Consider the following 27,290-nt stretch of genomic DNA (forward strand, 5'->3'; position numbering starts at 1 on the left):
CAATTCGGTGACTCGCGACCAGACTCGCCGAGTCACCTATGCGACTCGCCGAGTCGTCGCCATGCACTCCTTAAATATACCGATTTGCTCGGTTCCAGACCATGCCATTCATAGATCTGGACTTCTAGGACACGAATCACACGTAAAGTTTCCAACTTTACGTGTGGATATTCACCAATATGGATTATAAGGCTCAAAATGTCTCAAAATGGTAGATCTAGGGCTAACAAGCCTCATGAGGCCAGAAAGCTAACAGATCTGAGCTCCTGGAGCTCAATCTTACATAGATCCAAAGGCCAAACGCCTTATTACAACATATAATGAACATGCAAACTTGGGGAATTGACCAAGAAGGACCCAAATGAAGTTTTAAGCATAGAATCAAGGGGAAAACGGGTTATACCTCAAAGGAAAAGTTGAAATGACACAAGGATGGCTGATCTCCTTCTCCTCTTCTTGATCTACTCCTCTTACTCTTCAAAACCGGAAACCAGGTGCTACACATCCACCAAGTATTGCTCACTGGGCAAGTGATGTCTGTCAGCTTCGGAAAGCATTTTATGGTCTCAGACAAGCCCCTCATGCTTGGTTTGAGAAATTTTCTATAGTAATTACTTCCTTTGGCTTTCAATCTAGCTATCATGATTCTACTTTGTTTGTTAGATGTTCAAGTTCAGGTCAAATCCATTTTCCTTATATGTTTATGACATGATTATTATTGGGGATGATCATGACGATATAGAGTCTTTGAAGCGTGATTTGATTGACTGTTTTACTATAAAAGACTTGGGCTTACTGCATTATTTCTTGGAATTGAAGTTGTACAATCTCCAAAAGGTTATCTTTTATCTTAGACAAACTATATCTCATATTTTTTGAACGCATACAACTTTTGGAAAACAAGACAGTAGATACCCCTCTATAGAGTATTATCCAACTAACGGTGTTCCCTTGTAAGATCCGAGCTTTTATCGTACCATTGTGGGCAGTTTGGTCTATCTTACCATCACCAGGCCAAATATTGCTCATGCAGTTCATGTTATTGCAATTTGACACTACTCCTTCCACGATTCATTGGGGAGTTATTCTTCGCATTTTGAGATATTTCCATCGTATACAGTTCCGCAGTCTGGTGTTTCCTTCCACTTCTTCTCTTGAGTTATGTGCTTATAGTGATGTTGATTGGGATAGTAATGTTTATGATCGTAAGTCTACTAGTGTATATTGTATTTTTCTTAGAGATTCGTTGATTTCATGGAAGAGTAAGACACAAAATGTTGTCTCTCGATCATCTACAGAATCTAAGTATCGAGCTATGGTTTTTGCTACTTGCGAGATTGTGTGGCTGTGATGGCTTCTTGCAAACATGATTGTTCATATTTCTCAGCCTACCCCTTTGCACTGTGACAAAAAAAAGTGCGATAATGATTGCAAATGATTCGGTGTTTCATGAGCAAACAAAACATATTTAGACAGATTGTCATTTCACTTGTCACCACTTTTAGAATGGGACTATTTCTCTTCCTTATATTTCATCCATAATGCAGATTGTTGATATATTTATGAAAGCCTAGACTGCTTCTCGATTTCATTTTCTGGCTGACAAATTCTCAATGCTTATTTTTGTCGCATTATGAGTTTGATAGGGGATGTTAGCTTAATAAAGTTATTAGGCCCTTTTCTTGTTTGGGCCCTGTTTGGCCCTGTAGCATCCATAACATTCATTAAAAATTTAAAATTTTAAAACCATTTCACAAATCATCATTGTTTACAATTTAGTTTTCAAAACATGTTTAATATCAGAGTTTTCCCAAAATCATAAATCAAAACACGAGGAGGTGCACGATCATGTCTTTGCCTTCTGGGGATCATCTGAGGTACCTGAAACATAATCCAAAACTGTAAGCCTAAAGCTTAGTGAGTTCCCGCAAAGGACCAACACAACACATAATCATAATAATAACATCAACCAACATGCATGTAGAGCCTTCAGCTTGACTGGAACGCCCCACTGGCCTACAATCTATCTGGTATGCTTACAGAACATTCAATATGACTGGTACCCCCCATTGGACCTTCAACCTATCTAGAACGTTTTTCGGGCTTTCGGTCTGACTGGTACGCCCTACCGCCCTGCAGTCTATCCAGGACGCCCTGGGTCTCTTTGCCTTGAGCACATAGCAGGTCCTCCTCAACCCAACATACCATCACATATCAACATAAACCATATCAAACCCTAGCTAGCATGTATAGACATCCATACAGATCTAACAAATCACTAAGCATAGCATCATCCTATATAACAGGATACAGATCTAACTGATCACTAAGCATAACATCATCCTATATATCAGGATACAAATCTAACAGATTACTACAACATACAAGCATGCAATAAACCAGGATAACAATCCAAAGGGGTCAACCTTGGTGCCTTCGACCCAAAAGTAGAGTGAGGAAACTCACCTTGCAAACTGAATAGAACTGATGCGGCCCAGCTCCGAATCTCAGCTCTCTAAAAGATACCTATTTCCACCAAATGACCAGTTCCATTAAAATCCCAAAATACCCTCATGGTTAAACTTGGTCAAAGTCACTGGTCAAACCCACTGAGTCAACCCAGGCAAGACAAATCAACAAGGGCTGACCCATGCAAGTATGTGCGGTGTATTTTGGAGGTACGCTTAGCGTACACGAAGCCTCACAGAAGACCACCATCGAGGTTGTTGATCGAGTAGGCGGGGCGTACTCCCATCTACATGGGGCATAACCTCACAACCCTAAAAACTTCATTAAGTGCTTAATGGCTTAAGAACTTAAGCCTGTACTACAGATCTAGGGTACAAAAGCACCCTAGAGTCATAAAGTTTCCAACTTTATGACTTTACAAGTCCACAAAGTGCTCAACACAAGGTCCTAATCCATTAAGACCTTCTACAAGATGCATGAAACAATTCTAGCAATTGGGACCTCATTTTTATGGCTTAGGACCCTTCCTAGGGTCTCGAAGGACAACTCAAAACTACCATAACCAACCATGCACAATATAGGACCTTTGGGACAAGAAAAACAACATAAAACACCCAAAAATGGGATCTAACAACCAAGACATCAAGGTATAGACTTTATACGTTCTGGAGCTTCTCAAGAAGGCTAAGATCCCAGATCCAAAAGCTTACTTCCACTTCAAGGCATCTTGATGCAACTACTTCTTCCTTTAACACACCAAAAACACACTCTTGAGCTCAAAACACACACTAAGGGGGCTAGGGTTTGCAAAAACGTCTCAAAGGATGTGGAGGCTGAAATGGTAGGGAGAAATGAGCCATAATGTTGCTTAAATACCACCCAAACCCTAAAAATTAGGGTTTCATCTGGAAATTAGTAAGCCCAGCATACTAGGGTGCGCCCTAGTACACTCAACATACACACATGTACGGTTGGCGTACTCCTCCTGCCCAAATTACGAAATTGCCTCTAGGGCTTCAAAGCATAATTCTTGGACTTATGGACCAATTTCACATATAATAAACTTAAGGGGATAAATTTAGAAATACCTGAACATCGGGATGTTACAGACCCCTTCATTTGTTAAACCTAATTAGCTCTTCTATTTATATCGTCTTTTTTCCCTTTCATTGTAATTGTACTTTCCTTTATGATTCAATAATGAAACTCTAGCAGTATTTTGTCCATTAGTTTATACCAACAACTTCACAAATACCACAATATTACTCTATGCCACCCTTTTGTTGGGTTTTGAGCAATCTAACACTCCTAAGTGTACATGCAACCCTAAATACCTTGGATCTATGTTTTCTCTATTATACATGCAAATATCAACTTTCCAAGGTATTGTTCTATTCTAGCATACAAAACTTTGAATAACACAAGTTAGAATAACATACCTTTTGTTGGTGCTTGTCTTCATGAAGCTTGAGTGCCTAGTGCCCCCAAGTGTGACACCTCAAATGGTTCACACAACACCATAAGCACTTGGAATAACTTAGAGAGAAATTAGAACACTTCAAGAATCGGCTTGCCCTCCATGCATATCTAGTCGCCTCCATGCCTCTCTAGTGGCCGATTCTCACATCAATAAGATGCTTATATAGTTGTTACAATTAGGGTAAATCCTAATTGTCATGGCTTTCCATTTCCTTGGATCCATGGGTTCAAATACACCATGGAGCATCCAATGGGTTTGAGCCCAACTTGATAATCCATGGAGCATTAGCCCACTATATAAGTATGGATGATTTACACAATCAACCCATATATTTAATTAGTCTTCTTTTGATCACATAATTAATTCTAAATCAATTATTGATCAATACTAATTAAATAATCTTATTAATATATTAGAACTTATAATATATTAATAAACCTTAAGTGTTATTTATCTCATTTTAGTCTATCCAAGTGCATGATGCCATGCAACCCAAATGGACCATGCCGGGTCGGGTCAAGTCTTACCAATTATAGTTATGGACTTAGACATTAATCCAATAGTCTCCCACTTGGATACGTCTAAAACTATTATTCCAAGTATGACTTCAGAACCCGACTAGCAATCGTAGCTCTCAAAAGCTTCTGTCGAACTCTGACCTTGTAGATGAACTCTGACCTTTGTCAATGACTTGTCCATTAGATAAGTGATCATATATTCCTCCATTCTAGATATCATGTGGACTGAGACATGGATTATAATCATTCTCTCTGTCCATTTGTTGTTTCCTGATTTCTGGTTTATGACGACTGACTAATTGAACAAATCAAATCAGTCCAGGCCCGGCCGAGCACTTACTTTTGTCATCACTAAATCATCGAGGGGCCCACAGATATCGCTTTTATCCCTTTGAGGGTAAAAGGAATGGATAAACTTCGACTCATATGCTTGTACTGACTACTTGTTGAATCATACACAAAGGCACGTTTTATAGCATCGAGTTACCAATGCGTTTTCATACAATCAATGTATAACCAACTCATAGGCAACAACTCATATCTCTAGGTTTGAAGAATATAAGATATTATCGTCTCATGATTCACTCGTGATAAAATCCATGAGTGAATCCAAATGAGCGTGGGTTGAATCCAATACTCCGCCCTTATGAGTACTCATGAACATTGTAGCAACCATTGCATTGTCTAAAGCACTTTAGACAAATCATACAAGCCAAATTCACGACAGTCTTGATTCATATCTACTTCCAACATATGACCGATTGTGGATGGTTTGAATAACTTGGTCATTCGGGAGAACGACCTAGTTATTCTGGAAGTCAAAACATGCAAAGTGAAACACAAAATAATACTACTCCTATATGGCCTCAACACTCTGAGCGTAAATAAAACACCTTTTATCTAAGCACCATACTGATCACTCATTATTCATGCATACTATGTTTCTCTAAACAATAGCTATGCCATACTCCAAGTATGCACACTATGTTTACATATGGTCATCTCTTTGTGAAATGTATATCAATTGAACATGAGTTCAATGATTCTCATTTCACAATCCCAATCCTTATTGTAAATGTAAGAATACCAAGTTCTTTTCATTTACCGTAATCTATGCAATGATCCTCTTGTAATGATATTCACACAAGTCACAAAGACTTGGCAACAAACATTACAAAGTATTCCATTGGAAAGCAATTCCATGGAGATGAAGTCTCAAATTCAAAGTACATTCCTTTGAACATCCTTCTTTGCGTTAAGTCCTTTAATCTTACACAGATTCAAAGAATAATTTCCACCTATGGAAACAATTCCATATTCCCATCTTGACCATCACTTTTGAACAAGAGTTGCCTCTTTCCAAAATATGTCAGTACGATCCTTACTCTATACTTCCAATTGTCCATGAGTAACCAAACTTTGGAAAACCCCAAGTTATTCTCGACAATTGCTTAATCATCTTAGTCATATCCAGTTCTAATCCCTTTTCCCTTCTTAACGCCCTAAGCATTAGGAAAATTTAGAATGGATGAATATTATAACACATGCAATCGATCCTATATCCGAAGCATATGGGATACGATTCATGCTATAAAATTTTTATTTGCCATGTTCTCATAATTCGAACTATGAAGAGGGATGTCGTAATCATAATCGAATCTTGAGAAAGCAACATATATAGAAATTCCCTATGTGGAACCATTCCAACATAACATTCATATATATTCTTGACTAAAGTTGATTAAAATCTCAATCTAAGCTTGTAGAATTGAAATGAAGTATAAATTTCTCTCCCTTAATTATAGTAAAACAACTTTTTCAAAGCGAGTTGAAATTTTTTGTCTTCTATAATTAACATTGCTAACTTGCAACATAATCATCATGCTCCCACTAGCATAATGATTATTATCTAACTAGCATAACACTTTATGCTCCCACTAGCTTTGACATCTACCTAGAAATCAATCAGATTTCTGATACTAGATTGCCTTGATAAGACTTTATCAAATCATACACCTGGAGTCTAAACCTTTCCTTAGATATCTCACATGTGAGTCTAAACCTTTGCCATTCTCATTAGTTAGTGTGCCGGTTAACCACGCATGCTCCACTAACGACATGAGAATGCAAACTTCAGACTTGCTATCCACTTAAATCTACTTAGTGAAAGAGTTTCCTCACTATCATTTTCATAAATCGGAGAGAAACCTTATGAAACTTAGATTTTGATGGTGTATGTGTTCCTATCCATGTGAATTTGACATAACCATAATCACACGACAAGGTTAATGACAAATCCAAATTCATATGGACTGAACTTGTGCAGTCTTAATTTCTTGCCACCTGGTAGCACAAGGGTCTGACATTGATTCCAAGTTGTTATGCAACCAGTTGAGAACTCTCAGAACTCCAATGCAAAACCAACTTTAACTGGAATGGGCACAGAATATGTCAACATGATAGGTTACAAACCTCAGGTCGTGGTCTAGTGATTAACAAAACTCTTGATTAGTTCTTGAATCTATCTTAAGATCCTTTTAAGACTCCCACTGACCTCTTGACATATAAGATTCTCTTTGTCAAGAACCATTCCTTGACAAACCCGAATATTCAAGAGTTAGTGCAGATTCTTATCAAGTTAAACACTTCTCACAATTGGTCTTAGTTGGTCTTTGTTATCCAAAACATCACAACTTACCAATTTCAAATGTACAAGAGTAAGAACACATTTTACTCTACATTTAACAAGTGTTTTAAACCTTTCTTAAGATTATGTCACTCAAGGCTTAATCTTGGAGTATGACTCTAAGATTTAATTTTGGAACGAAGTATAATTTATCTTTTGATCTAACCATTTCAACAATTCACGATTCCTCTCCTTAACCAAACAAAATGAACTAAGGTGTCCTTAGAGGATCAATTGTGACATGGTTTCATAATCACTAAGATAATCATAAAACAAGATACTCAAGTACTCTCCCATCTCTTCAGATTAGAGAAACTTTTATCTTTCTGCCTTATTTGATTCTTCTTACTCATTATGTCTATCATTGAAACTTCTCCAATGATCCAGAACTAAACTTAAACTTGTAAGTATAACCATATTTACTAAACTTTAATAAATCATAATGAATAATCTTATCAACTTTGAGGTGGACCTGATCAACGCACACCCAAGTGTATCCGATCCCTTTGTCCTTCACTTGATTCACATATACATGTGAATAAGGAATTAGACTTAATTTCCCAAATATATAAAAAATTCTCATGATCATACAATACAAGTTGCATGATTCCAAGTTTCTATCCAACTGAAACTTGGGTGATGAGAATCTTTTCTTATTTGGTAAATTATGACACTTCCACTAATCAAAGAATCAAATCCATTTACCCATATTGCTTATCAATGGAAACATATAATCAACAATTTTTCACAAATGCCATTGTAAGGATACTTAAAATAAATAAAATCAAAACCATTTTTCTTTTTATTTTAAAACTTTGCGGAAAAATTTATCCTTACAATCCATATGGAAAACTTGTTGTTATCTATTCCTAAGCAATATATCATAACTCTTAGCTAACAAATCAAAATTCTGATCACCGAACCATGCGATCGAAATCCATCTTCACGATCAGAATCAACATATACTTCCTTTAAGTTTCTTCACTTTTCCTTTGATTCTTAAAACATCAACATGTGACCTCGTCAAATTATGCAATAAGAATCTCAGAATAGAAACTTAATAGAGTTAGACAATGGACTTTACCTGAAGTAAAGTCAAACCTATTGACTTTACCATCCTTAAGATGTTTCAGGTAAATTTAGCAGCTTCGCAACCAATGTCTTTCCTTTGGCAACAGAATCATATGGACCTTTGGAAACGGTACATGGGACTATCACAGACTTAACCTTTCTCTTTACCATTTGGTCAACCGAGTTGACTATGGCCGATCCCTTTCCATTGGGAAGAGAAAGTTTTTCCTAGACCTCCAATGTCACCATTTTCAATGTCCAAATAGGTTTGGAAAGTAGATCTTCCAATCCAATTTGCTTTACTAATGCTCCAAAATCACTGCTGATTTAGCATCATCAAGCAAATAGGTAAGATCATTAAGGGTCTTGTCGCGACCTGTCATCAGGGAGTGACTGAAGAACCAAGTCAGCAGCCAACTACCTCGAGACTTCGACACCCGACTCTCCCGACTTGTCAATATGTGGCTTAATCCCCAAGATCTAAGCACATATAGACTTTGCTTGCCAATAGGGATTGAGTGACTTAGAACTTATCAAGTCTTAAAACTTGTGGGTAGGGAGATTTATTGGAGGAGGTGGATGAAGTGAAGTATGATTTCTAGTCCCACAAATGCCCAACAAAGGGATTGATCTTTCACCTTCATTGCCATTTGGGATATCATCTTCATTAAGAAGCTTGTTCCTAAAGATCTGGGAAGACCATAGCTGTCTAAACTAGACATATATAATGGGAGAAACTCAAGTTAGTTGATTTAAAGTCCTTAATTTAACACCCAATATGAAATATTAAGGCTAGGACCCAACAACCTATTTATAAATGGAAGAGGGATGCCGTAATCCAAATTATAAAATAGTTGAAGGTAGGTAAATGACGATTTACCAATTTCCACCATGAAAACGAAATATTTTATTATTAGGTTTTATTAGTTTTGAAACTCCTAGATCTTTTGAGATACATTGAACTTTTCAATGGCATGTTTGAATCTCGATTGTGCCCTCTCAAATTTGTGACTGGGATGCCGAGGATCACAAACAAGGTGTGAATAACCATACAAATTGACTTGGTACCCTCAACAATATTACCTAATCAATGAGCCAGTTAACCACACACGCTCCACCGATCTATAATAAAGTCAAGTTACCCTTTGCCACTCTTACTAGTCCATGTTAGTGTGCCGGTTAACCACACACGCTCCACTAACGACTTGGTAAGGTACAAAGTGTAATTTCATGGGCTAGCACCTTTTCACATTTTCCTAAGTAACTAAGATTGGGAATTTATAAGTGTTTAGTTACTTAGTATTTTTTCATTATACTTTTAATGAAGGGAGAATTATAGTCCTTTCCTACCCGTTCGGCTAACGACCCTCCACCAGTCAAGGAAGCGGTAGGTGATAGTGGACACCCATTAAACTGCCATTTTATAGGCAGTAACCTTATACCCCCTTATAGACCGGCTTCGTGAATGAGGCCTACTAACGGTAAGATTGACTTCCTCTTATACATATCTATATAATTAAAATTATAATAATAGTAAAAGGGTTGAATTTTAAACTTTTTAAAATTTCAATGTTCAATTTGGAATTAAAGTATACATGAGGAGTAACTTTTCAAATTCCAAAACTTGAGGGCAAGTTTTGAAACTATTTCAAGACTCTTTAAATCATAACTTATGAGTTTAATGCTTCATTAAAATGAAGACTCTTCATTTTAATGTAACCCCTTATTCTTTAAAAACACTTTAAAGAAGTGTCTCTTCAACATCCATAACTTGAGGACAAGTTATGGAGTCATTAAACTATTTAATGGAAAAACTCTTACATTTTATGTAACCTACAAACTTTTATGACTTTTTAAGATTCATAAATATGACTTTTCACATAACTTGAAGACAAGTTACAAAAACATATTTTATGAACTTCTTTTAGACTAATATGGATTGAAAACAACTAAAACATAATTTTTTTGTATTATCAATCTAAACTAACTCATAAATCAAGGAAACATAAAATTCTTGAAAATCCATAACTTGAGGACAAGTTATGAACTCCATACAATTTTCAACAAGATCATGAATTATATCAACAAACAATTTGCACACAATTCCTATGATCTAGCAAAACTCATAAGCATGATCATTCATAATCAACAATTTTCAAGAATAACATGAACACATATAAACTTGAAACTTTTATTATAGCATTGAAATTGGTTTAACATAATCATTACCATATTCAAAACAAGTTTTATAAGCCCAAAACAGTCAAAGATAATGATTCTAGACCAATTCAAGCACCAAAACTCGAGAATATGCTGTCTGGGGGTCCAACTCGTCGAGTGCATGAACAAACTCGGCGAGTTGGATGCATTTTTCCTTGGACTCGTCAAGTCCCTTCATGGACTCGGCGAGTCTGCTGGGCAGGCAGCACCAAAAGTCGATTTTTAAGCAGTTTAAGCAAGTACAACAAGAAAACAAGCCTAGTCTCTGATACCACTGTTGGGTTTTGAGCAATCTAACACTCCTAAATGTACATGCAACCCTAAATACCTTGGATCTATGTTTTCTCTATTATACATGCAAATATCAACTTTCCAAGGTATTGTTCTATTCTAGCATACAAAACTTTGAATAACACAAGTTAGAATAACATACCTTTTGTTGGTGCTTGTCTTCATGAAGCTTGAGTGCCTAGTGCCCCAAGTGTGACACCTCAAATGGTTCACACAACACCATAAGCACTTGGAATAACTTAGAGAGAAATTAGAACACTTCAAGAATCGGCTTGCCCTCCATGCATATCTAGTCGCCTCCATGCCTCTCTAGTGGCCGATTCTCACATCAATAAGATGCTTATATAGTTGTTACAATTAGGGTAAATCCTAATTGTCATGGCTTTCCATTTCCTTAGATCCATGGGTTCAAATACACCATGGAGCATCCATGGAGCATCCAATGGGTTTGAGCCCAACTTGATAATCCATGGAGCATTAGCCCACTATATAAGTATGGATGATTTACACAATCAACCCATATATTTAATTAGTCTTCTTTTGATCACATAATTAATTCTAAATCAATTATTGATCAATACTAATTAAATAATCTTATTAATATATTAGAACTTATAATATATTAATAAACCTTAAGTGTTATTTCTCTCATTTTAGTCTATCCAAGTACATGATGCCATGCAACCCAAATGGACCATGCCGGGTCGGGTCAAGTCTTACCAATTATAGTTATGGACTTAGACATTAATCCAACACCTTTAACCCAACCTTATTCCAAAATTTTTACCATCTCCCTGAATACGTTCCGGGAAGCCAACCCCTGACGGAGCTGGAAGTCGAATTTGTTCGGAAAATGCAACCAGAGCCCGAACTCTTTCCCGTACCATTCGACCCCAAAAGAGAGTAAAGACAAAAACTTAGGTTAAGAAAAGGCGACCCTAAAACAATGGACGTCGGAAGAAGAGATTATGGTAGTGGAACCATGTGTTGAATTTTATGAGGATCTTGTGATCTGAAATGCACAACCTACTGATCATTTGGCGACAAACTACCTAGTGGTTTCACAAGGAATTGGATCATGATGAGTACCATACAAAGGACCAATGCACAACCAAGTTTCGTGAAATGAACAACACGGTGACGATTTAACAAGGACATATAATAATTTGACGAGTTAACAAAAAAGTGGGGAAAGTTATATAAACATTTTAGAGACGATGCTTGAAATATTTAAAAGAGACAATAATTAGAGACCATTTAAATTTATCGACATTTGGAAGTTTTTACCAGCTTCCGCAAAATGGAAAGATTATGGAAATGAAGAAGAAGATGGTTCAAAAAGAACCAAAAATTCTTAAAAAAAAGCTACACAACTTCATCGGAAGCTCGTTTTAGGTTTGATTTGAACCAAGATGACGAGCTTGAACTTGAAGAGATAGTTCGCTTGATTGGTAGAGATAATGCTAAAAATATGGTCTTCGTCTAATCTATCAGGATTCAATAAAAGTGATGACATCCGCAAGGTGGCAAGTAGCTTCGAAATACATAATTTGAATTTCAAAAATTGTTTGAAATTCGAAAAAGAGAAATTGATCGAGAAAAGAAAAGCGCAAGAGGAGAAGCAAAAAACTCAACAAGAAAGAACATGAAAATGTATCTATGCTAAAAACCATATGCAATTCACGAAAGAAGATACGATTGAACGTGAAAGCATGTAACACTAAAAATGCAAGTTCTTTTGTTACTTTTCCTAGAATCAAGCTGATTTACTGGAGGAGTTAGACATGCACCATGCAAAATATTTGGAGTGACATCCATTTGATGTGAATGTCACATAATGAAACACATTTAGTGGTCAATATGTCAAGAAAGAACGTGAATCCACGTGATTCTTTATCAACTCTGAATAACCAAAATTCAAAAAATGTATCTACACTACAACCATATGCAATTAACAACAGAATGTATGAATGAACGTGAAAGCATCTAACACTATATAACATGTTTAGGAGTCGATTATGATTTGAATTCCTCAATTCCTTGAATTCCTTCCGTTCAGATATAATTGCACCATATGAAAATTGGTTGATTTTACCTGAAACTAGTATCCACGTTACTTCAAGGTATAATGTGATATTACATTATTTACACAATGTTGTCAGTACAACATACTTCTCGCTTTAGTCTAGTACACCACCAATGCATAACATGTTGCTATTGAAATTGGACACAAATAATAACCATTATGTCACAATGGTATTAAAAGAAGAATATCTCATGCCTTATGTTTTTTTTTTCAAATAGTATCGTTATAAAAGATCGCATGTAGTTGCATGGATTACCCTATATATAGATCGAATAAATTTTATGCTTAATATTTAAGTTTTAATCAAAAACTTTACAATTTTTGACGGGAAAATGACACATTAGCCCAACAAAGTATTTCAAAAATTGTCTGTTCAGTCCCAAAACTTTTTTTTTATCCACCTTGCTTTTTTGGTCACCGCTACATGATATACCAGGTTTTACAAACCATAACAACTTTGTTTATGTTTTTTATTTAAAACAATTAAACCCAGTATATAGTCAACCAAATACTCAAACTTAAAAGTCAAAATTGAGAGCTATCCATCTATAAATATGAATAATGAAGCCCAAAAGTTTCTCTCAAATTATCCTTGGACTAGCTGGTTCGATCCGTTTTGTTGTTAACGAAGAAGAGTGGGGAGGCCTTGTAAACGGGTGTATTTGTTTTTCGGACCACATGGTAGGAAAATCAAGTTTAATTACAGCCATGGCTAACTATCTCAAGTTCGATGTCTACGATTTGGACTTAAAGGATGAGCGAGGCAATTCCGATACAAGGAAAGTATTGGTTGTCACAGAATCGATCTATTATAGTCATCGAGGACATTAATGCATGCAGTGTAGGATTGCAAAGTCGAGAAACCGAGAACGATGGTTCAAATCCAAATGAGGAAAAAGATAAGGTACATACTTGATACATTTTTATATCGAATAATCAAACCTTTTACTATTTTACATCATTAATCTTATGGGTGTGTTTTCATTTGGGTATTAGATAAGTTTATCAGGGCTGTTGAATTTTGTGGATGGATTGTGGTCGATTTGTGGTGATGAGTGGATCATCATGTTCACGACGAATCACAAGGAGCGTTTGGATGCGGCGTTGTTGAGGCGAGTTCGGATGGATGTGCAGGTTGAGATGTCGTACTATAGTTATGGTGGGTTCAAGGTTCTTGCATCTACTTATTTGCAAGTTAAGGAAGAGGAAAACATGGAATTGTTTGGAGATATTGAAGGGTTGTTGAAGAAGGTTGAAATAATTATCGAAATGATGAAATATGTAATTCTTAATTTTGACTTTTAAGTTTGACTGTTTGGTTGACTATGTAGTGTGAATAATTGTTTTGAATAAATAAGATACAACAAAGCTGATGTGGCTTATAAAACCTGTTGTTATATTAGGTAGTAGTAGGGATGAACATTTGGACCGGGGAACCGGTCGGAACCGGTAACGGAACCGAAAATGGAACCCGATGAAACCGGTTGGGCTGGGACTGGGACGATATTCTTGTGGATTTTTGGAACCGGAAACCGGTAGAACCGGCAAAAACTGGTAGAACCGGCAAAAACTGGTAGAACCGGCTAAAACCAGAACCATATGTTATTATCTCTCGATGACCGGTTCCAACATTGAAGACACGACAAGAATCGGGAACCAGTAGAACCGACGATCCGGTTCGGTTCTTTATTTCGTCCGACTTCGGTTCCCGGGCTGGGTCCGGTTCGGGTCGATTCCAGCCGAGTCGATTCCTTTGTTCATCCCTAGGTAGTAGTGACCAAAAAAAACATGTAGACATTATTTTATACCCCCATAAAGCACCAAATTTTTTTTTAGAATTGAATGGACAAATTCGAAATACTTTGTTGGGCTAATGTGTCATCTCTCTTTCTTGAATATATAAAAGTTTGATTCATTGTTTGTTTATTTTTATTGATGTTTATTTATGTTTCTTTTCTTATTTAGTAAAATAAAGAAAACTAACATTTGTTTTCTTGAATATATAAAAGTTTGATTCATGGTTTCTTTATTTTTATTGATGTTTATTTATGTTTCTTTTCTTATTTAGTAAAATAAAGAAAACTAACATTTGTTCGATGTTTGTTTTTTTATTGATTTGTATTCTTTTCTTAATTTAGTAAATATAAAACTAATAGAATTAATATTATGATTAAAAATCATTAAAAAAATATTTATGGTTATTAGTAAAATAAATAATAATTAAAATAAAAAATACAATATCTTATATTTTTATATTTTGTTTATCTTAAAAGTAGAATATATATTCATTAATAAAATAAATAATATTATTATATTTTTCAAGGTTGTCAAGATTAGGATCTTAATCGTAAGATCGTAAGATCTTACGATTCTACTTATGAAAACCTTGCCGGATCATAATAGGATGATTTTATATATAAGATCGCAGACATGATCGTATGATCAAGATTGGGATCCGATTTGATCATATCAATCAATGAAAATTGTCATATTTTAATCAAAGTTTTATTATCTTTACTCTATATTGTATTGTTTTGTGAACCGTAAATGACCAACAACTTTAGAATTCTTTTTCTCTCTTTATGTTTTACCCTTATTGTTGGTAGAATTTGAGATTTAACTTTGGATTGTTATTAGTTTCTTCCTTGTAACACTTAAAGCTTGACAATAAAGGTGAATATTTTTCCAATTTCTTTTCTTTAGCTACTTAAGCCATTTTTCTTTGAGAGCTTGAGAAATTATGGTTTTTAATTGAGCTTCAAAAATTGAAATTATTACTAATTTCTTCGTTATAGTTAAATCAAATAACATGTTAAATATTTAAAACAAACAACATGAAGGTTGTGAGTTGCTACTGTTGTATGATAAATAATTAATCTTAATACTCTTTTAAGCTATTTAACCATGTCATTAACTACTACATGACCAGTTACCTTTTTGAGTTATTTAATCATGATATACGGAAAAAAGTTTTACGTATGATTCGTTACCTTTTTATGTCATTTTCTATGGGATCTTAGGATCCTGATCCCAATCTTGCAAACCTGAAAACGATCCTACATAAGATCCGAAGCTTGACAACCTTGTATTTTTCTATAATTAAGATAATAAATAAAACAAACTGCAAAAACGGTCCCTACGGTATACATTTTTTTTTTCGAGTTTTGGTCCAAACCCCAACTTTTTTGGGTTGGTAATCTTTTTGAGCTAGTTTCATTACATTTTTTTTGTCATATGAAGCCAACCCAAATGAAGATCTTGGGATGAACATTATGAAGATCTGGGTTTAGATTCAACATACACACATCTCTTTGTAACATCCCAATAACACAAAATCACATACCAATAAAACCTAGAATTCAAAATCAGAACCAAGATTTACTACATCTCTTTTTGAAAGTCAAATCAGAACCAGGAGTTACCAATAATTCAAAATTTGAAATAAATTGAAACTCATCACATTAACTGAAACCCATCACATCTACATTAAAAGCCATCTCCAAACATGATTCTCTTTCAATCACATTTCAAGATACAATGGCAACAAAAATTCAGCCCCAAAATCACATGTATAATTAGGTATTATTTTGTGAATGGAGATCAAAATGGAAAGAAGAAAGAGTAAGAAGGATCTATAGTCAAGGTGGGTAAAGAGACTGGTGCAAATTTCTATGTGTTGAGCTAACACGATGTTGTTGAACCCTTACTTCTTGAAGTCGATCAAATCTATCACCTTGCTTTCTCTGCTTCCTCTGTTCATTACAAACACAATCTCGTGAAGACAATCAGATCGGAGAACGATTCTTGCTAACAAGCATCAGTGAAGAGAAGTTGAAGCAACAATAAAGACAGACATGACATTTTTCTGCCACCCCCATTTCCAGACCGTCGCCGCTCACCATTATCGGACCGCCACCGACCCCCGTCGCCACTTTTCCATCCCTCATTATCACATATCTACTCAGATCCTTCTGTAATCCCATCCTCATCATCATTACATCCACTACAATCAAACTCCATCATCCTTCGGCTACCTCCCACCCTCGATTTCTAGGGTTTTGTTTTTAGAAATAGTTTGAAGAAGAATGATTTCATATTTGATTACTGGTTTTTTCAATCTCAAAAATGATTTTAGATTCTTGAGTGTGAGTGTTTATTTTGTAAAACAAACCTAAAAAATGGAATGTGTCGTAACTACCTTTTCTTGAGTTTTGAACAAGTGTAGAGAGAGAGAAAGGTGGGGTGGGTATGTGGGCCCACTTTTATATTTAATAATAGTAATAATTATAAAAGTGAAAGAAAGATAAAAATAATTTTATTAAGGGTATAATAGTCTTTTTAGTTTGGACATTGACGAAAGTCGTAAGTATACTTGCTTAAAAGGACCACCAACCCAAAAGGTTGAGGTTTGGACCAAAACTTGAAAAAAATACATACCATATAAACCATTTTTATACTTTTGTCTAATAAATATAAAAGAAATTTACCGAAAAGTCATTGTGTTTGGCCTTATAATCATTTTAGTCCTTATTTTTTTTAGTCAGTTAAGCCCCAAAAACCAGAAATTATATTCATTTTGACATTTTTATCCGGTTAACAGAGATTCTAATTTTCAAAAATTACACTTTTGGTCAAGATTATAAATTTTACTAAAAATTTTGTCCAAAATTTATACTTTTAGCCCATATTTTAAACTTTGTTATAAATTTCGTCAAAAATTTACACTTTTAACCTAGATTTCAATTTTTGTTTTACAGATTCATCCTACATTTAGGATGAATTCATAATAAATTTTTTTAAATATGGGCCAAAAGTGTAAAATTTAGACCAAATTTATAATAAAATTTAAAATATGGGCTAAAAGTTAATATTTGAAAATTTGATAACCTGTTGACGAGATAAAATAGTTCAAATAAATACAAAATCCGATTATTGGGACTTAATTGACTAAAAAAAATTATAAATCTATTATTATGGGTAGCCATGAAAATTTTTCAATAGATTTTCTTAAATATAAAACTAAATAGTTTGAGAATAACAAAATGTCTAATCATCTTTACTTCGTTTCCTAAAAAGACACTAGAAGTGGACAGTCATTTTAAGTTTTACCCATTACCCTTTCAATAATAATAGACTTACCCCATTTCCCTTTTTATATGAGGCCATATTTAAGATTCCGTTAAAGGCCAACAATTTTGTCGAAACATTTATGAGAAACATTTCGTCGAGCATCTGATCTCCGTTCATATTATTGTAGAGAGATAGAAAGAGAGATGGAAAAGTCTTACTGTCTCAAATTCATCATCATCATCATCTCCATAGCAGTTTTCATATTTGCATATTCAAGATACCCACCTGAAAACCTCGGTTGCTCCACCTCTACCCCGCCATGGTGCACCAAGACTCACCGGAAAACCAATCTCCGATCAACCTCAATCTTTGATTCCGGTAAGCCCAATTCCAATCACTACTTCGCAGACACCCCACTTCACCCACTCGACCCACTAACCATACCCGAAATCAACAAAGTCCGATCCATTCTCACAGGATATGAACCGTTTTCATCGACTTTCCCATCTATAAACAGTCTCTCCTTAGATGAACTCGAAAAGATTCAAGTAGTTGGTTGGAAAACAGGCGACCCGTTTCCCCTTAGAAGAGCCTCGGTTATAGCCTTTTTAAATGGGCAAACTCATCTTGTCACTGTTGATTTGGGCATGGGCCTTGTGACGGATCATGTTGTTAATACCGGGTCGGGTTACCCGATGTTAACAAATGATGACTTGGCAACTGCTTTACAACTTACATATTCAAACTTAGAGTTCAATAAGTCCATCTTGGCTCGTGGGGTGGACTTGAACGATCTAGCTTGTATCCCGCCTTCATCGGGCTGGTTTGGACCCGATGAAGAAGGTAAAAGGATCGTTAAAGTCCAATGCTTCTCAAATCAAGATACACCTAATTTTTATATGAGACCTATAGAAGGGCTAACTATAACAGTTGATATCGACAAAAAAAAGGTTATTAAAATTACAGATACCGGTCGAGGGATTCCAATACCAAAAGCAACTCATACTGATTACACATACACAACTAAGAGTCCGTTTTATGATATGGATCCAATGACTAACCCTATGTCAATGGAACAACCAAAAGGGCCTAGTTTCACTATAAATGGGCATATAGTGAAATGGGCTAATTGGGTGTTTCATCTAAAGCCTGATATACGGGCTGGGATGATAATATCTCAGGCCATGATACAGGTCAAGGATGGGGAATACAGGAGTGTGATGTATAAAGGGTTTGCGTCAGAACTGTTTGTACCCTATATGGACCCCGATCAGTCATGGTACTTTAAATCGTATATGGATGCTGGTGAGTTTGGGCTCGGGGCAAATGCTATGGCTCTTGTGGAACTGAACGATTGTCCGAGATACTCATATTATATGGATGGAGTATTTGCTAGTGCTAATGGTCGACCTATTATTCAACCTAATATGATTTGTATATTTGAACGATATGCTGGAGATATTGGTTGGAGACACTCAGAAATTCCGCTCATGGGTTTAGATGTAGGTAATATTTATGCTTATATTTTTTATTTATTCATTTATTTATTTTTGCCTTAAGATTGATTTATAAATGTGCAAATAGATACAACGTATTTTGAGTGGTTTTCTTACCCGAAATACTGTATTTTTGAAGAAAATTTTAGGCATTTCCAAAAAAAAGTTATATTTAGTAAGATGATAAAAAATTATAAGCCCAAAATGAACCAAAATGAAGAAGTTATGACTTCATTATACAAAAAATAATTTTATAATAAATTTGTATTATGTTCCCGTTCTTTATTTTTCTTATTATTATTGCTCCTATTTCTAATGATATAACGTTTTCTTATGTAAAAAAAAGATTAGAGAATCAAGGCCAAAGGTGACACTTGTAGCTCGAATGGCAGCATCTGTTGGTAACTATGATTATATTTTCGATTGGGAATTTCAAACCGATGGTTTAATCCGTATTAAGGTATTACTTTTCACAAACATTTACATTAACTCACTTATGAAAAATAAAATAATTGTGACGAATTTTTTATTATAACAGGTGGGATTATCGGGAATGCTAATGGTAAAAGCAACTCCGTATGAAAACATACACAATATCTCAAATACAAACGATATGACTGGGACACTAGTATCAGAAAACGTGATTGGTGTAGTCCATGATCACTTCATCTCATTTCATCTGGATATGGACATTGATGGGGCAAACAATTCGTTTGCAGAAGTCAATTTGGTTAAAGAAGAGACATTATCAGGACAATCTCCACGAAAAAGTTACATAAAAGCAAAACGAAAGATAGCAAAGACAGAAGATGATGCAAAGATCAAACTTAAATTGTATGATCCGTCTGAATTCCATGTCTTTAACCCTTCTCGGATTTCAAGACTGGGAAATCCAACGGGCTATAAAATTGTCCCTAGCGGGACTGCGGCTAGCTTGCTTGATCTCGATGATCCTCCGCAAATTCGGGGGGCTTTTACAAATAATCAGGTATAGAATAAGGGTATTTATGAAAAGTTTTAAATTGATTTTTTTATCGTTCTAACACACCTAACTTACTCTTAAATTTCACATATATTCCAAACATTCCAAATGAGATTTGAACCTTCAACTTCTTAGAAAGAAGACATTTCACTATATCCTTAGGTAAGGAATCTATTGGTAAAAGTTTTATCAATAATATAGATAATGATATAAATAAGCAAATTAGATGGTGGTTTTGAACAAAATAACCTCAACTTTTGCACTCTTCACATAAACAACCACTTATTTATTAATAGAATCACTTTGAAATAAAATCAGGCTATGAAATGGTCATTTTGTTAATAGCACGCACACTTATTTTTATGAACACCTCATTATAATATTTGTAGAATGGTTATTTTTGTGAATAACTCATGATAATAATTGTAAAGTGACATGAATTTTATGTTGTGCTAGATTTGGGTCACACTACATAATAAAAGTGAACAATGGGCGGGTGGTCTTTTGGTGTCGCAAAGCAAAGGGGAAGATACACTTGCTACATGGTCAGCCAGGTAAATCGGGTCGAATGTAGGTTATGTTAGAGTTTTAAAAGACTTAGATTTTTTACTACTATTTTTCTTCGACTACAAGTCACCCAAAGGTTGAATCATGTAAGATTCAAACTTTGGGTAACTCTATGTCGAAGTGTTTATATTTAAGTGATCACCACTGACCACATCAATGTTTTTTTTTACTGTGGTTTGATGATGGACTAATTTAACCGAATAGGAATCGAGATATTGAGAACAAGGACATTGTGTTATGGTACACATTAGGGTTCCATCACATACCTTGCCAAGAGGATTTTCCGGTGATGCCAACCGTTTCATCGAGTTTTGAACTGAAACCTGTTAATTTCTTTGATAGAAATCCGATAATGGGAGTGAAACCTATCTTTCAAAAAGATCTACCAGTGTGTTCTGTTGCAAGCTCTTGATATGTTTCTATCGGAAGTGTACTACACGCAAATGATAAGATTTGCTTTTTGTTACATATCAACCATAACTATCTAATTTTAGATGTGTAATCATAAAAAATATAATGATTTTTGGGTGTTTGCCAGGTATATGAATTTTGATGTAGTTTTTTAATTGTCGGATTCTTATTTTACTTGGAAATAATAATATATATTATCTTTGATTCATAAGTTATATCATGGTTTAGAAAATGGAAGTCAAAAATAAATTATAACTAGATAGCAATATATTTTATTTTTGATATAATTATTAAATTTTAAAAGTACATTCTTACAACATTTTTTTAAACGACAATAACGTTGTTTAATTAATTTATATAGTAAGCAATATATTTTATTTTTGAAATAATTCTTAATGAACACATGACTTTATTTAATTAATTAAAATATAGTAGAAAGCAAGGAGATGTGTGGATGCGGTCGATTTGAGGATGTTTTGGGCGATTTAAACTTAAAGATTTGTTTAGTCATATAAAACATGTCAAGCGTTGCTTTGAGATTATGCTTAATCCTAGTCATTTCTTTGGATTAATTCTAAGAATCCAAATTTTGTGTTAAGTAGGTTGATTGGGTGAAAAATCATTTTTTTAGAAAACTTACACTACGTAATTTTTATTCCAGCTATTTGCTAGTTTTAATGTTACGGTTCTCATTCTAAAAAAAATTAATATAAATAAAACAACTAGGCTTACGAAATGTGTTGGCTTCCGAAATGTGTTAAAGAAGTGTTAACTGACTTAAGGTTTATCAAAAACTTTCTTGCAATTAAGCGATGATGATGATAATGACGAAGACTGAAAATTTAAGGACCCGTATAGAAAAGATGATAATCAAACATTGGCTTTATTATAATAGCAAAACTTGACTTAAATAATGATGTCAGAAGTAGAAGACCTTTTCAATTATCAAGATTTATAATGATTCCTTATGGGTTGAATCTTTGAGAAGTTGGAAATGGGTCTCTCTATCTTATTGATTGAGTCACTTGAACAAACAAAGTCAAATAAAATTTATTTATTCGTGTTATTTCTGTTAGTTATGTTATTTTTATATTTAGATTTCTGGATATTTCTGTTAGAAGATAATAATGAGAGCAAATCATTTGACAACCACGAAGACAACTATTATATATATATATATATATATATATATATATGATGAGGTTTAATAGAGAACCATAATTAATCATGGAACCAATCTTTTTTTTTCCAACTTTTAGAACTTATTTTTTATCAAAAAAAAAACTAAAAATACAGAAATTCATAACTTTTTATCCTTTTTCCAACGATATAAAATTCGATTTTTTTATGTCAAATTCACAATGTGAATCTTCGAAAATTCACAACGTAAATCCGGATTCACACGGTGAATCCGAAAAATATTTTTCACATTCACAATGTTAATATATGAATTTAGATATTTTTAGATTTTTTTTTTATAAAGAATAAGCTCTAGAAATTGAAAAAAAAATTTGGTTTCTTGAGGAACCTAAAATTATGGTTCTCTATTGAACTTTTATATATATATATATATATATATATATATATATATATATATATATATATATATAGAGAGAGAGAGAGAGAGAGAGAGAGAGAGAGAGAGAGTTGGAACAGTGAATATGCTCTATAAGATATATAAGATTAGGAAACCAAAAATCAAAACTGTCATTTATCATTACTGATTTCATTTTTTTTTGAAAAAGATAATGCAATTTCCTTTAAAAAAAAAGCAATACTACATCGTGATTATTTCCTTAATTTTCTGAAAACATTTATCCATATCTTCATTGATCTTCGAATACTTCCTTCTTTAGTGATCATCGTTTTAAAGAAAAATGCAAAATGACATACAAATTCTTCTTCTACGAATTGGATTTCACAAAAATCATAGAAAAAAAGGTTCAAGAAATCGGTTTTTGTCACACTTCTGATTCAAGAAATTGGATTGCAATAGATCATAAATAGGATTAAATGACTGGTTGAAAAATCAACCTCGTTAAAAAACGGAAAATACTCTATTTTTCAGTTAAGAACATTTCAACTAATTTTTGTAAAACTTAGATATTAGACATTGATGTCATTTTTCAAGTTTTTTAATTTTCAATCTTCCACATTGTTGTTTACAGAGTAGAACATTTGTTGCTGACGTTAATATTTTTTAGAGTTCGACTTTTGTTGTTGTGATTGCTTGTTTACAGAGTGCAACATTTGTTGCAGACATTGCTGTATTTTAGAGTTTGGCTTTTGTTGTTAATATTGACTTTCTAGAACTCGACATTGTTGGTGGTTTTCGATTTTTTTGAAAGGTAAATAGTCAACGTATTTAATTTTTCTAGCTCTTCATTCTTGGTTCTCATCTTGAAACATGTGGTCCTGTGCAGACCATGATCTTTGAAATTGAACCAACTAATCAGACTATAGAACCGTATATAAATGAAAATGTTGAAACAAATGATTTTGTTAAAGCAATATATGAATATGAAAAACTTAATGATATCGATATGAACATGGAACATGACGAATATGAAGTTAATGATCAAGCTATAGAATCATATATAAATGACAATGTTGACACAAATGATTTCGCTGAAGCAACATATGCATCTGAAAAACTTAATGATTTTGATGTGAACATTGAATGTGACGAAGATGAAGTTAATGATCAGGCTATATAAACGTAGATAAATGACAATGTTGACACAAATGATTTCTTGGAAGCAACATATGAATATGAAAAACTAAACGATTTCGATGTGAACATTGAATATGACGAAGATGAAGTTAATGATGAAAGTATATTGGTAAAGGTTTTCGATACACCCGATGATGTGCATACATTTTATAATGATTATTCGTTTTTACATGGCTTTGGTATATGTAAAGATAACATAATAAAAAACCCAAAAACTAATGAGCCTTATTGGAAGATATATGTATGCAACAAATAAGGTTTCAAACAGGTGGACAAAAATGCTTCAAATAGAAATGAGAAAAAATGTCGTAGAGATGTTAGAACCGGATGCCAAGCGAAGCTTCGAACAACAAGACAGGAGGATGAGTAATTATTGGTGGACTCGTTTAATAATACACACAATCACGACTTGATCATGACACCAACAATAGTGATAAAACATCGATGTCTATGACAACCCGAAATATTAAGCCAATGTAACGAATTCCAGTCGAACCTTGTAACCCGTTTTAAGTTAATAAAATATCTTCGAAAATAAAATGTTCAAAAAGTCTCAATTGGGTTGTCTAAATGATAGATATCGTGTCAAGGTTTTCAGACATATCCAGAACACTCGAATCCGAGTTATAACGAAGAAGTTATGACCAACCGAAGATTCGTGTAAAAACCGGTAAAACCCTGCTAAACGTAAAAATGAGAAATTCCAATAAAATACTTTTTACCCTTAAGTATCTAAATGAAAGTCGTAGATATCATTAAACCGTGAACATACATAAAAACGACGCCCAAATCTGACTTCATATGAGAAAGTTGTGATTTTTCGAAGTTTCGGAATAGCGGTAGACAGCTAAAAACTCGAAATAGAGATCAAGCGATTTTTAGCCGACACAACCTAAACAGGAATCGGAGGTCTCATCAATAGTAGTGCAACGGTAAAAAGACAGACGAAAATGGAGATCATATGAAGAAGTTATGGATTTTTAACGGACTTTTCCAGTCCCAACTTGTTAAAAATGTAATATTAAAAATAGATTCAAAACTAGCCGACGGTCTAAACAAAAGTTGTAGATTATATTCCCGCCTACACGTGGATATAAAGAACGTCGAAAACGGAGACGGTAGGCGAAAGTTACGGATTTTATAAGTTCTGGACTCAAATATCGAGGTTGGTCCGAAGGAACGCCCCGTGTTGGAAAATGTTGGGTCTCGGTTTGTCCACGTCGCTCCGGGTCACATCTGGATGCTCCGTCCGAAGCTGAAGTAAGCGATAACGCCAAGGGCTGCTGAGCGCGCTGCGTACGAGCCAGGAACGCCCTGCGCTCCGGAACGCCCAACACTCCTGGCAGGAACGCCCTACGTACGAGGGTCAGCCAGCCTATATAAGAGATGCAAGGCTGCCCAAGGATTGTTGGCTTCTCTCTCAACTTTTTCACCACGAAACTTCTCTAAAGCCCCTCTAAACCACCTGAAAGTCCTGGTACACCCCTAGTACACGATGCAAGGCCCGACGCCCCGAAGTTCCCGAGAAATAAATCAGCTTTTCTAGTCAAAGTTCTGCTCGATTTATTGTCTCAACTTCTTAAAGCCACCACTTCAATCAAGTGAGTTCATACCCCTATAACTATGTTTTCAAATGTTTTGTAAATGCTTTTATACACTTTTAAGGCTTTTATACACTTTTAAGGGGGGGGGGGGGGGGGAATACAAGTACACACACGGTTATCCTCGTGTGAAAAACATCTATCTTTTACTATACTTTTGTTATATAATAAATCATATGTGATTTATAACTATCATACAAAAACATTCTCATACAACATATCATGATAACACTTTATCTTTTTGGAATGAAACATGTTGTTATATAAATATCAAACACTTTATTTATATTTTGAGCATAAATGTTCAATAATGTTACTACAAATGTTATACTTTACATACAAAGTCGACACTACACTAGGGTTTATCATACAAACGAAACATACTTTTGGAAAAACGATAATAGGTATAGTTTACTAGATATTCATGAGATTTTACATACTATAAGTACTATAGCAAAGAAGTACTTTCATATACAAGAACAAATGGACTTTTCTGTAACATCCCAAAAATCCGTACCAAATTTTTTTCTTTAAATCATTACCAAAACCATTTTTATAAAAACATATCATAAAGCATAACATGATTCAGAGTATTAATTCCAAAACATAATTTCATTATCAGAGTAAAACACCCAAGGCTGACTAATCAATGGTATGTGCCATGCGATCACCCCGAGCTCTTCCCTCCGCTACCAAAAGTACCTGAAAACAAAACTGAAAACCGTAAGCACGAAGCTTAGTGAGTTCCCCCTACCTACCACATACCCTGCATAAACACATAGTGCACATACTAGGCCACACTCGCTATTCCGGGCCTCACCCACTACAACGGACCTGCCGCTCCAGGCCCCGCCTGGCTTCGAGCCCCGCTCGGATACATATCTGTTTCTCTTAGGCCCCACCTGTCTCTGGGCTCCGCCCGCTAAACACATAATACAATTAGCATATAACACATAACTAAACATACCCTACTGTAATCCCGTCCTCAGGCCTCGCCTGTCTTGGGCCTCGCCCCTATCCTGTCACTAGTGAGTCATGGAACCCCGTCCAAGCTCCTACTGTAAGTGAGATATGGGCCCACACCCATACTCACTCCATACCTATCTCAGGCCTTGCCCATGCTCTGCTACTAATGAGATATGGAACACCGTCCATACTCTGCTATTGGTGAGATACGGGACCTCGCCCACACTCACCTTCCTACCAGGCACATACATGCATCACACAGACAACAAGTATACTCTATCATGCAAACCATTCCTTGGGCACCCGCCCGACATCGGACCTTGGTCTTGAATATCATAATAGCAAACAGTGCCTAGGGCTAACCCTCGGGTCTTCCTACTCATAACTACATGGGCCGGCATTGTGGCCTTAGACCCATTCACACAAAAAGGAAACTCACATGCACTGTGGAACTCTTGCTGATAACCCTCTGACTGCTGACCGACAATTCTCTGAACCGCTGCTCCATTAGCCGTCTAAGTCCATTCTTGCCAAAGTCAAATTCCTGGTCAAAGTCAACCCTCTTGACCGAATCTACTCGCCGAGTCACCCCAAGACTCTTCGATTCCATGAATTCAGAAACTCCCATAAAACGACTCAACT

At 34.9% G+C, this 27,290-nt stretch overlaps 1 protein-coding gene across 1 annotated transcript; it reads left to right on the forward strand.

The window, feature by feature from the left end:
• Nucleotides 1-17,980: 17,980 nt before the first annotated feature.
• Nucleotides 17,981-21,503, forward strand: LOC145057117 (amine oxidase [copper-containing] gamma 2-like). The gene is made up of 5 exons (XM_079004894.1): nucleotides 17,981-19,393; nucleotides 19,734-19,847; nucleotides 19,926-20,375; nucleotides 20,826-20,923; nucleotides 21,141-21,503. The coding sequence occupies exons 1-5, from the start codon at nucleotides 18,095-18,097 to the stop codon at nucleotides 21,346-21,348; spliced, it is 2,169 nt and encodes a 722-aa protein (XP_078861020.1). The 5' UTR covers nucleotides 17,981-18,094; the 3' UTR covers nucleotides 21,349-21,503.
• Nucleotides 21,504-27,290: the final 5,787 nt, after the last annotated feature.

Source organism: Lactuca serriola, chromosome 6 (assembly GCF_051521515.1).
Source record: "Lactuca serriola cultivar US96UC23 chromosome 6, Lser_US96UC23_V15, whole genome shotgun sequence".
NCBI lineage: Eukaryota > Viridiplantae > Streptophyta > Magnoliopsida > Asterales > Asteraceae > Lactuca > Lactuca serriola.

Coding starts and splice junctions, on each gene's coding strand:
- LOC145057117 (XM_079004894.1), top strand. CDS start 18,095: ATGGAAAAGTCTTACTGTCTCAAATTCATCATCATCATCATCTCCATA. Junction 19,848..19,925: donor ATGGTTTAATCCGTATTAAG/GTATTACTTTTC, acceptor TTATTATAACAG/GTGGGATTATCGGGAATGCT. Junction 20,924..21,140: donor CTTGCTACATGGTCAGCCAG/GTAAATCGGGTC, acceptor TTAACCGAATAG/GAATCGAGATATTGAGAACA.